Source organism: Equus przewalskii, chromosome 11, assembly GCF_037783145.1.
Source record: "Equus przewalskii isolate Varuska chromosome 11, EquPr2, whole genome shotgun sequence".
NCBI lineage: Eukaryota > Metazoa > Chordata > Mammalia > Perissodactyla > Equidae > Equus > Equus przewalskii.
Window position 1 is genome coordinate 24,779,389 of NC_091841.1, and position 13,277 is coordinate 24,792,665.

At 35.7% G+C, this 13,277-nt stretch overlaps 1 protein-coding gene across 3 annotated transcripts in view; it reads left to right on the top strand.

Moving 5' to 3' along the window:
- Positions 1-563: 563 nt before the first annotated feature.
- LOC139074497 (organic anion transporter 7-like) overlaps positions 564-13,277 on the top strand; it is a 41,406-nt gene continuing 28,692 nt past the window's right edge. The window contains exons 1-2 of one of the 3 annotated variants that reach the window (XM_070565362.1): positions 564-1,280; positions 1,962-2,065. In XM_070565362.1, the coding sequence (XP_070421463.1) occupies positions 879-1,280; positions 1,962-2,065 (506 nt within the window). In that variant the 5' untranslated portion in view covers positions 564-878. The remainder of the gene's footprint in view (positions 1,281-1,961; positions 2,066-13,277) is intronic. The other 2 variants (XM_070565360.1, XM_070565361.1) reach the window with 2 other exon arrangements.

Genomic DNA, 13,277 nt, shown 5'->3' on the forward strand with positions numbered 1-13,277 from the left:
TCTTCTGTAGCATACTGTGCATGTACCAGATAGGTATTTTATGACATCACAGTGTAATTATTTATTTGCTTTTTCTCTTACTCGCTGGACTTTGAGTCATGAAGACCTTGTCTGAAACATTGCTTTATTCCTCAAACTAGCACAGAAAAGGTCCTCACATGTGTTATCTGGATGAATCAACAAACCAATACAAATAAGCCTCAGTATGCTCTTACCACTAGTTTACCCTTCTGGTCTCCATCATTGCCCACTCTGCCTCTATTTCTAGTAAATTACTGTCAGTGTGAATTTCTATATGATTTTAACTGAAGCAGAATGTTGGTTATGAAAAGGAAAGGATTGCACCATGTTTCACTTGCCTTAATTTAACTCAGGACTATTTTCATTAACACCTTTCATCAAAATCCAGCATTAAACAAGCAAAATGCTTCCTCTTCTTTTCAAAGGAAAATTAAAAAGCATTTCACTTTTGAGTCTTACCGGTTAGATTTTCTGGCAAGAAGTGCATACTATGTAACAGGTTTATTTTAGATTGTTTACTAAGATTCTGTAGGTCAAAGTCCAGTGCTGACTTCGAAGAATTGCTGAAGACAAGAAATTTTGCAAAGTACTCCTTTAACAGATTTAATTGTCAACTACTGGAAGTACATTAGCAAAATATTTCTCGCTGTAACTAAGGAAAACGGCTACCTACCCGACCCTAACACAATTTTGAGAAACAGCTTCCATGGCCCTGCTTTGGAAGAGAGACAGGATCAATTGAGTAGAAAGTGTGGTCATCACACATTTAGTGTGACTTGTGGAAGGAAATATTTTCTCTCTAACTTTTCTAGATACAGTCATTTTGTCTCATCTTGGGGATCACTTCTTGAGCCTTCATGGCCTTTCAGGACCTCCTGGATCTGGTTGGAGGTCTGGGGAGGTTCCAGATCCTTCAGATTGTTTGCCTTTGTATTTCCAGCATTATAGTGTTCCCTCATATGCTATTGGAGAACTTCACTGCAGCCATCCCTGGTCACCGCTGCTGGGTCCACATCCTCGACAATGACACTGTCTCTGCTAATGGCACTGGGATCCTCAGTCAGGACACCCTCCTGAGAATCTCCATCCCACTGGATTCAAACCTGAGGCCAGAAAATTGTCGTCGCTTCCTTCATCCCCAGTGGCAGCTCCTTCACCTGAATGGGACCTTCCCTAATATGAGTGAGCTGGACACGGAGCCATGTGTGAATGGCTGGGTGTATGACCAAAGCTCCTTCTCCTCCACCACTGTGACTGAGGTAAGAAGCCCTGTAGATGTGCTCTGAGTTCATACTGTGGGTGTTTAGAGGTAGAAAAAATAATAAAGATGCTTCAAGCCTTCAGTCACTACATAGGTGCTCATTCTTAAATCTTTCAGCAAATATTAATTGCTTCTTTATTAAATGCTTTACATTTAAATAAATAATAATAATAATGAATTAAAAAATAGACTACTATTGTAGTGATTTTACTCTTGAAAAGACCAAATGTAAGCAAGTAATTTATGTAATATGTTAAAAATGTTATTCTAGGTCAGTAATGCTTACCATTTGGTTGAAAATTAGAAATATTTGGGAGGTTAATGAAAACATCCATGCTCAAACTGTACCCCAGAGCAGTCGTATAAGTGGTCTGTGATGAATTCAGGCATGAAAAAAATTTGAAAACTCAAATAATTGCACTCTATGCCAGGTTTAAGAACCAGTTAGCATAGAGTAAAACAGAGCATTAATAAACCCCACAATTTTACAGCAGCCTTCCAGAAAAAAGCTATGTTTAACCTGAGGTCTTAATTAGAATGTCAGGTAACGTAGAAAGGGAAGCTGGAAAAGAAGATAGGGGTCTGATATACTAAAATTTGCAAGTAATCTGAAGGTGTTTCCATGGAGGGGTTATAGGCTGCTGTGGAGCTCTCCTTTGCAAGTTTCCTTCTCTTGCAGTGGGACCTGGTATGTGAATTTCAGTCACTGATCTCAGTGTCTAAATTCTTAGTCATGGCTGGAATGCTGGTGGGAGGCATCATATATGGCCATTTATCAGACAGGTGAGTGTCTCTGGATCAAAGCTGCCTTTACCCCTGGGTATTTTCATCATTTCATGAATCATTCTTTCCTCCAGAAATACATATTGCAAATTACACTGTCCTAGAGCTGCATTTGCCTCCAGTGTTCTAGAATTTCAAGTGGAGAATTAATCAGTATGGTCAGTGCTACGTTTTCAACATTGAGCTTGGTGTACAGGACACAGTAATGACACTTCCATCAAATTTGGAAGCACGTCATAAGAGCAGGTACAGAGGAGGTGTTATAACATCTGGTTTGGAAACATGAGAAAGTGTTAGCTATGGGAATGAAGAGGAAAATGTTTCATTGCATGAGATTCAGCCCGTTTGAAGACACAGATATGGAAAACTGTGTGTTCCCTTGGCCAGGGGTGCCACTTTCCTGGACCCTGTGAGCTGAATGCTTGTGGCTTCTGAGGGAGTGGTCATTATGGCTTGGTTGCCCTTACATAATGAGTAGATTTTTCTATAAAACCTGTGGGAGCAATGTGTCTTTGGTGGTGTGTTGAAAAATTATGCCAGGCATCTTAATTCTTGCATTTGCAAAAACAGGTTTTTAAAGGTAAGTTTTGCAATCATGTAAAGTAATTAATCTAATAACAACTGCTGTCACAGTCTGTCATGCAAGAAGTTTGGGGTATGCTATGGCTGATAGTACCTCTTCTGAAACAGATCTCTTCTCAAATCATTGCCAACAGCCAACCGTGTCTCTCCTGAGGGAGGTTCCCCTTATCATTCACCAGCATAATATTTACAGTTGTCTCAACAGAGAAATGTGAACACCAAATATATCATGGAAGCGTAACATAGAAATGAGTTTAGAGTCAGAGTGTTCATTTTCAGCAGTCCAGTAACATGGCTTTCTGTGATGGTATCATGAGAAATTATAGATAAATCAATTTTTATGTGTCACAATGTAGTTCAATCAGGGGATGGAAAGGGTCTAGTCACAGAGTACAGTGGAGAACTAGCTGAAATGGGGGGAAAGATAATCCAAGGATTTTGAATTTCATCAGAAAGCTGAGAGGAAGAACTAAAGGATTATGTGTAGGAGAGAGGCATGAACAAATTGATACTTTTAAAATAACACTGTCAGCTATTCATAATATCCAAATGCTGGAAACAATCTAGAGTCTATCAATAATAGAGTAAGATGCAGGAACTTCACATAATTAATTCATATACAGTAAAGGGAATGAACAAGCTACTCTGTGCAGTAAGATAAATGAATATCAAAACCATATAGTTGAGCAGAAGAAGCAAAATATAAGTGATTAACAGACTAGATAATTACACTTAGGCAAAGTCCAAAAGAGGCACGCTATACTATGTTGTTGGAAGTCAGAAAATTGGTTCTTTTTAGAATTGTATTGAGTTTGTCTTGAACCTACAGAATAGTTTGGGTTAGATTATCATTTTTAACATATTGAATTTTCTGATCGGTGAACATTATGGAGCTCTCTATTAATTTAGATTTTCTTTAATTTCCTTTTTCAACATTTATAGTTTGTGGAAAGCATGTCATTTTTCCATTAAATCTATTTCTAATTAACTTAGTTTTTGAGGCTATGAAGTTGTTTTTGTAACTTTAATTTCTAATTATTCATTGCTGTTATTTAAAAATGAAATTGACTTTTATATACTGATCTTACCAACTGCCATCTTGATAAATTTATTTTTTAGTTCTTGTAGCTTTATTGTGAATTCTTTAAAGTTTTCTACAGCATTATGTTTTCATCTGCCAGTAAGGATAGTTTTACTTATTATTTTCCTATCTTTTTCCTTTTACTCTTTTTCTGTTAATAGCTAGAACATTCAGTATCATGCTAATGAAAGTGGTGAGAGATGATAAAACCTTACCCTATTCTGACTTTAGGTAGAACACGTCGTACTTTTCCAACTTGATTATAATGTGAGCTATAGGATTATAGTAGATACCCTTAAAGTTGTTTAAGGAATTTTCTTCTATTTCTGGCTTTCTGAGAGTTTTATTTGAAAAGATTTTGACATACAACAAACACTGCTGAACACATATTATAGATCATCTAAGACCTGAAAGAGAGGCTTGGCTGAAACCCTTTTGGAAATTAAGACTTTCAAAAACAGCCATATATAAGGGGGAATTTAGAAAGTCACGTGTAAGGCCAGGCAAAACACATGCTCAGGAGAGACAGAAGAACATCTAAAGCTTTTACCTTATGTTGATACCTACCGACAGTGCAAGCCTAGATAAGTCTTTAAGGATTGCCCACAAACAGATCAAATCTACAAACAGTGGGAGACCCTTGGGCAATCAAGCAAATTTCAGTCAAAACTTAGCTGAACATGAGCTAATAGTTTTGCAAAGCAGTTTGGAAAGGACTGAAAAAAAATAGGCTACTAAACCCTTCAACAATTAATAAAAGAATGAGCAAACCCTGAGGAAGACAGGATATCTGATTTCCAGAGTTAGGTCATTATGATAGTCAAATGCTCAATTTTCAATAACAACAAAAGAACCAGAAGTCATGTAAAGAAATGGAAACATGGCCCTTAAAAAGGAAAAAAAAACAAAAAACAAAAAACCTGACAGAGACTGTTTATTAGTAATCCCAGAATTCAGACTTTCAGACAATGGCTTTAAAACAACTGTCCTAAATATGTCCATAAAGCTGAAATTGAACATGGAAAAAGAACTAAAACAACTCAAGAAAATACTGCATGAACAAAAAGAGAATATCAACAAAGTGATAGAAATTACAAAAATGGAACCAACTAGAATTTTTGGAGGTGAAGAGTATAACAAATTGACATTTTTCTCTAGAGGGATTCTTCAGCAGTTTTGAGCAGGTAGAAGAAACAGTGAACATGAAGATAGTGCAGTTGAAATTATTGAGTCTGATGAACAGACAGAAAAAAGAATGAGGGAAAGTGAACAGAGCCTAAGGGAGTCAGGGAACATCAGCAAGCAACCAACATACTAATTATGAGAGTCTCAGAAAAAGAAGAGATGAAAAAAGGGGCAGAGACATTATGTGAGAAATGATGCAGGAGACTGCCTAAATTTGATGAAAGCTATCAATCTGAAAATCCAAGAGCCTCAAGGAAATCCAAGTAGGAATAACTCAAAGAGACCCACACTGAGACTTATTATAATAAAAATGTCAAAAACCAAAATCTTTTTTTAGTTTTTGTGCTGAGGAACAATCTTCCTCTATTTTGTATGTGGGCTGCCAGCACAGCATGGACACTGATGAGTAGTGTAGGTACATGCCTGGGACCCAAACCAAGGTCACCAAAGCACAGTGCTCCAAACTTAACCACTAAGCCAACAGGGCTGGCTCAAAGAGAGAAGGTTGAAAGCAGCAAGAGAGAAGAAACTCATCACATACAAGTCATCCTCATTGAGATCATTTCTAAATTTCTCATTAGAAACTTTGGAGGCCATACGGCAGTGGGATGATATATTGAAATTGCTGAAAGAAAAAAAACCATCAAACAAGAGTTAGTTCTATATCTGGCAAAAGATCATTTAAAAATGAGTTACAAATTAAGATACTTACAGACAAACAAAAGCTGATGGAGTTCAACATCACTAGACTTACCCTACAAGAAATGCTCAAAGGAGAAATTCAGTTTGCGATTAAAGGGATTTAGACAGTAACTCAAAGAAGAAATAGATATGAGGAAAAAAATTTTCTGATAAAGATAAATATATAGGCAAATATGAAAACAAGTATTATTGCAATTTTGGTGTGTAAGTTTACTTTTTATTTTCCAAAGGATTTAAAACACAAATGCATTAAAATAATTTTAAATCTATGTTTATGTATAAAGATGTAATTTCTGATATCAATATTATAAACAGGGAGAGCATATAGTTGTATAGATGTAGAGACGTTTATGCAATTGAAGTTATCAATTCAAACTAGATTGCCATAACTTTAAGATGCTATATGGTAACCACAGAGGAAATATGTATAGAATATACACAAAAGGAAAAACAAAGCATGTCACTACAAAAAAAGCAACTAAGCAAATAAGAAGTCAGCAATATAGGGAATGAAAAACAAAAATGCTATAAGACACACTGAAGATAAATAGCAAAATGGCAGAGGTAAGTTTATTTTTATCATTAATTACCTTATATGTAAATGGAAAGCACTCTCCTGTCAAAAGGCAAAGATTGGCAGAGTGGGTTAAAAAAATAGGATCCAACTATATGCAGTCTACGACAGATTCATTTTGGATCTAAAGACACAAATAAGTTGAAAAAAAAAGGATGGAAAAAGATATTTTATGTAAACAGTCACCAAAAGAACACTTGGTTGACTATTCCTAATATCAGATAAGATAGATTTTAACTCAAAAACTGTTATAAGGGACAAAGAAGGAATTCATATAGTTATTTTAAGAAACTCAATTCAACAAGAATATATAACAATGATAAACATAGGTGCACAAAACAACAGAGCACAAAACTTACGAGGTAAGCACTGACAGAGCTGATGAGTAAAATTGCCAGTTCCGTAATAACAGTCACCTGATTCAATAAACCTCTTTCAATAATGCACAGAACCACTAGACCAAAGAACAATGAGAAACAGAAAACTTTAACACTATTAAAACAACGAGAACTTACAAACTTATGTGGAACCCAACAATAGCAGAATACACAAAATTCTGATGTGCAGGTGGAATACTCTCTGGGGTAAACCACATTTAGGACACAAACAAGTCTCAAGTAAAGTAAGACAGACACAAAAGGACAAATATTGTATGATTCCACTCACATGATTTCACAAATTCACAGAGGAGAAAAGTAGAGCAGAGGCGACTGGAGATGAGGGGGAAGGGAGGAAAGGGAGTTACTGCTTTATTGAACACAGAATTTCTGTTGGGAATGATGAAAAAGTTTTGGCAATAGATATTAATGATGTTTGCTATATAATGTTGCTAGTAATGATGTTTGTGAATCTAATTAATGTCACGGGTGTATACACTTAGACATGATAAAAATGGCAAATTTTCTTTTATATATATTAAATTGCAATAAAGAACCACAAATATTAATATCAAAGGAAAAACAAATATGAACATTGATAAACACTGTATGTGGCTCAGAAAGCATAAAACAATAATTATCTGTCTTTACTGTAAATATTTGCTTACTCTGGTTTAACAGCACTCTGAGGCTCTGCGTTGATTTATTTAAAGCATTGTTTCTCTCTGTTCTTCACCTTCTATAACTTCTGTTGCTCTATCTTCAAGTTCGCATAGTCTTTTTCTTGTGTCCACATGACTACTAAATCTATACAGTGAATATTTATACCAGAAACCATACTTTCTGAGTTCTAGAATTTCTATTATTATGGTTTGTTTTGTCAATTTCTCTGCTGGGATTTCCTACTTCTCAGCTGTGATTTTCATACATTATTAAATCATATTTTATTTACATCTTTGAGGATACTTATATTACTTCCTTAAAATACTTGTTAGTTAATTCAAAATTTGTCTCACTCAGGAGAAGATTTGAATTATTTCCATTCTCTTGAGAATGGATTTCATTTCTTTGGTTCTTCACAGATCAGAAAATATTGAATTATACCTTTAGTATTATAAATATTAAGTTGTGGAGACTCTGGATTCCAGTATTATTCATCAGTAATACCAATTCTTTCATTTTAGTGAATAATACTCATGCCTGGGGTTGAACTAAAAACTTGTTTCTTATGCAACTGCCCTCAGTTCAGATCTTTGTCTTTAGCTGACCAGCTTTGAGCTTATCCTGCAAGTGTATGTTTCAGGGGCCAGTCAGGGATGTGTAGCACACACAAAGATCCTCCCTTTGCCACTTTCCATGGCTGGAAATCTCACTCTCTTCAGTGTACCCAGTCTCCCACAGTCTATCATCTGGTTCTCCAGGCTACAAGAGCACAGGTTTTGCACACGCACTGCAATCTGTACTTGCTGTGTGGAATGTACCCTACTCCAGGGTATAGCCATGGAAACAGGATCTTCCTTATATTGTTCCCTATCTGCTCTCCTCTGAGGGCCCATACACTCTCCACCACAGAGTACTTGCTTCTCTTCATTCTCCAATACACTTTCTTTGAGTAGTTGCTTTTTTGTGTTATGCACGGTTTTATACTTTTTTCTGAGGGAGTGGAGGGAAGGTTATAGAGTTAAATTCCTTTATTTCTGGAACCTGAAATGCACCCACCAAAGGATTTCAGGAGAAGTATTATGATGGAATTTTAATCTATATTATTAGTATTTCGTTGATAACTAACTGAGGGAGCAAAACTGGTGTGGGGATATCATTTAAGAGACTATCAAATATTTCTAAGGAAAAATGGTGGGAATTTTAATTAGAAAGTGGACCATGGAAATGTTAACAAGGAGCTGCATTAGGAAGCTATCTGTAGAATGCAATAAATTTTCCTAATGGTTTCAAATTTTTCAGAAGAAGCCTTTGATACGGCAAATAAAAGATCAAGGATCTTATCTATATCTTCAGCCCAAGAAAATGGATGAATGTTGATACCACTAAATAAGATGAGGGAAGACAGGAAAAGGAAACTATCTGGAGGAGAAAGTCCAGACTTCTGTTTTGGACATAATAAATTGGAAGTGCCTGTTGGTCATGCAGCAGGAGATGTCAAGTTGGGGAAAGCAGTACTAAGAATATTTACCTGCTTGAAAACAACTTACCCCAAATATAACGTCTACCAGGCTGATATTCAGCTCATAAATACCAAGCATCCTAAATATTCACCATCTCCCCATGACCCATCCACTAAAGGGGAGATATGTGGTCCAGCAGGCAACTTTATGTAAACACTTCAAGTGTTAAGGCCAATGTCCATTATTAATGATAAGTGACCCTCATATATTGATTATTAAAAATTTGGAATATCCCTTCTTCCCATTAGAACATCCTTCTCCACCAAAATTAAAAAATTTGCAGTCTCATACTTTTCTCGGGAGGACTCCTTCCTTAAAAAAGCTGAATATCTTAATTTCCAGTTGTAAATAGAACAACTAAAATCTTCATGGTTTGAATTTCTCAAACAAACCAGACCTAACCTTTGCTCCATTTGAGGGGCAAGAGTCATGCTGGTGCCTTTGTAGAAACAAGTTATAAAAACTCTTGGCGAGGGTGACACAGGGTACAGGCATGGACTTCTGGTACTCAGACAGCTACTTTAGTAATCACAGTCTTGTGCCAATTGAACACGAATCTGAGCTTAGACAAAGCTGCTCAGCATCAGTTCCTAGAATCCCTTCCCTTTGCACACCCAATGCTATAGCCCAACTTTCCTTAAGTCTTGAGTGACCAGTCATCTCATGTGCCTGGGCACAATACACTTAATTGTGAATAACTTCCCTTTTTGGTCTCAAAGTACCCCATTGAGGATGAAAATTCTATGGTAACTCTACTTATTCATGATGGAAAGAAAAGAGGACTCCTATATTTCAGAAGTTGGAGAAAGGCAATCATTGCTACAGCACTCAAGCCTTTTGATAATGAAGTTATTATGAACCCTTATCTAGGCCACTGACTTTGAGAATATATAGAATTTCATCACATTCTTTTCTGCTTAGCCTCTTTCAGGATCATAGAAGTATTAAATAATTGGGGCAAAGAGGAGGAAGTGATAAGTCATACTCACTGTCTTAGAGTAGAAACTGTTTATTGCTGGCTCTTTGCGTAATGTCAGTAACAAAAAGCCTTCCCTATTCCTACTGCATATTAAAAGGACTCTCGAGATGTCACTTCTTCCCAGCTTGATCTATAGATTCAATGCAATCAAAACCAAAATCCCAGAAAATTATTATGTGCATATCAACGACTAATTCTAAAGTTAATATGGAGAGGCAGAAGACCCAGAATTGCCAACAGAATATTGAAGATGAAGAACAAAGTTGGAGGACTGACATTACCTGACTTCAAGACTTACTATAAAGCTACAGTGATCAAGACAGTGTGGTATTGGTGAAAGAATGGAAGAGTATAGAGTGCTCTGAAATAGACCCACATAAATAGAATCAATTGATGTTTGACAAAGGAGCAGAGGAATACAATGGAGCAAAGATAGTCTTATTGACAAATGGTAGTATAACAATTAGACATAAATGTGCAAAAAAGTGCATTTAGACAGAGACCTTACACCCTACACCAAATGAATTCAAAATGGATCACGAAACTAAATGTAAAGCATAACACTATAAAACTGCAGGAAGATAGCATAAGAGACAATCTAGGTAACCTTGAGTTTGATGATGACTTCTTAGATACAACACCAAAGGTATAGTCCATGAAAGAAGAAAATTATAAGCTGGACTTCATTAAAATCAAATTTTCTGCTCTATAAAAGACACTGTCAAGAGAATGAAGAGACAAACCACAGACTGGGAAAAAATATTTCCAAAAAATATATCTGATAAAGAATTTTTAGGTAAAAAATACAAACTCAACAATAAAAAAACCCAAAACAAATAGCCCGATTAAAAAAGAGGCCAAAGACCTTAATAGAGACCTCATCAAAGAAGATATATGGATGGCGATGAAACATACAAAAAGATCCTCCATCTCATATGTCATCACAGAAATGCAAATTAAAAGAGCTATGAGATACTGCCACATACCTATTAGAAAGGTCAAAATCCAGAACACTGAAAGCACCAAATGTTGAGAGTGTGGAGCAACAAGAACTCTAATTCATTGCTGTAGGGAATGCAAAATGGTGCAGCTACTTTAGAAGACAGTTTAGTGGTTTCTTACAATACTAAACCTACTCTTATGAAATGATCTAGCTGTTATGCTTCTTGGTATTTACCCAAAGTAAAAGAGTTGAACAGTGATGTGCGCACAAAAACCTGCACATGGATGTTTATAGCAGCTTTATTTATAATTGACAAAGCTTGGAAGCAACCGAGATGTCCTTCAGTAGGTGAATGGATACATAAACTGTGGTTCTTCAGACAATGGAATGTTATTCAGCGCTAAAAAGAAATGAGCTATCAAGCCATGAAAAGACATGGAGGAAATTTAAATTCGTGTTACAAAGTGAAATAAGCCAATCAGAAAAGGCTACATACTGTACACTTCCAACTGTATGACATTTTAGAAAAGGCAAAACTAAGGAGTCAGTGAAAAGATCAGTGGATGCCGGGGGTTTGGGTGGAGGGTGGGAAGAATGAATAGGCACACATGGGAGATTTTTATGGCAGGGAAAATACTCTGTATTATACTATATTGGTGGATACATTATACGTTATACATTTGTCCAAACCCATAGAATGTACAACACCAAGAGTTAACCCTAATGTAAACTATGGGCTCTGGATTATTATGACATATCGGCATAGGTTTGTCAGTTCAACAAATGGACCAATCTGGTGGGGGATATGGTAATGGGGGAGGTTATGCATGTGGGGGTGGATGGGAAGGAGGTGTATGGGAAACCTCTGTGTCTTCTGCTCAGTTTTGCTGTGAACCTAAAACTGCTCTAAAAAATAGCCTATTTAAAAAAGGATTCTCAAAGACATCAGCAAAGAAAATGCAAATATATTTTTTACATTTTTAACCTTTTGTTATTTTTCTGACCAAAAATGTGCCATGTAAAAATTAGAATATAGATAAAAATTTAAAATACATTTTAAATTGTCCTTAGTTCATACTCTATAAGACAACCAACCTGGCTATTTCGAAAAGATAATATCATGAAAAAAATAAGTGAAGTGATCATTCTAGATTTAAAAAGACTAATAAAACATAACAGAAAAATGCAATGTGTAAAGCCCAACTATATCATGAATGGAATAAAGAAAAATAACAACTAGAAAGAGATGTTTTGGACCTTTGTGGTAATTTGAATATGGTCTAATAGCTGATATGAAGGAATTATTGTTAGCATTCTTAGGTGTGATAATGGAATTGTAATAATATTGGAAACTATCCTTATTCTTAATACATCACGTTTAAAACTTTAGGAGTGACATATCATATGACTTCTAAATGCCTTTCAAATGATTCAACAACAACAGCAAAACACAAAAAGAGTGTGTGTATTTTTGTCTATACGAAGAAATACCTACAATGCAGCAAAATGATATCTAGTGGTGAATCTAACTGAGGCTTTTACCAGGATTCACTACAGTATTCATTTGAATTGCCTTTCGTATTTGAAAATTTTCAAAATAAAGGCATAAAGATACTTGCACCCTATGTTCATTGCAGCATTATACACAATAGCCAAGACTTGGAAGCAACCTAGGCGCCCACCAAGGGACGAATGGATAAAGAAGATGTGGTATTTATACACGATGAACTACCACTCAGCCATAAGAAATGATGAAATCCGGCCATTTGTGACAACATGGATAGACCTTGAGGGTATTATGCTGAGTGAAATAAGTCAGAGGGAGAAAGTCAAATACCATATGATCTCAATCATAAATAGAAGATAAAAACGACAAAAAAACACATAGCATTGGAGATTGGATTGGTGGTTACCATAGGGGAAGGGGGGAGAGGGGAGGGCAAAAGGGGTGATTAGGCTCACACGTGAGCGGATGGACTATAATTAGTTTTCGGGTGGTGAGCATGATGTAATCTACACAGAATTCGAAATATGATGTACATCCAAAAATAGATAAATTAATTAATTAAAATTAAAAACAAGATAAGAGTGGTTGGGAATAAATCCACCCACTGGGAGCCAACATTAACATCATTTTTATATATCTAGATACATCGCAAATACACGTTTTAAGTAAAATTTGGATATGTGTGATATGTGTATAATTGTATAACCTCTTTTGACACATTCGTTTACAGATATATATTACATTTTCTTTTCAAGTAAAATATTTTTTCAAATAAATTTGGTAACATATATAAAAAGAAATAAATACAAACCTTCTCTAGTTATCTTTTTTAAACATCATTATAATCACAGCATTATTGTATTAATCAAGGTAATTGGTTGCAGTAAAAAAAAATCCAGAATCATAATTGGTTACCTGAATAAAAGAATGATTCTCACTGATGTCATAACTTGGTGTCAATCAAGGAGCCATCCAGGCTCCCATCCTCTAGGCAATGAATCAGGAAACAACTCCTTCCATTAGGTGACTTTTTCATCAACGAGTTCTTTGTTTCCAGCCATGTTGTCAAATGGAATGTGTAGAATCAAAATAAATCTTA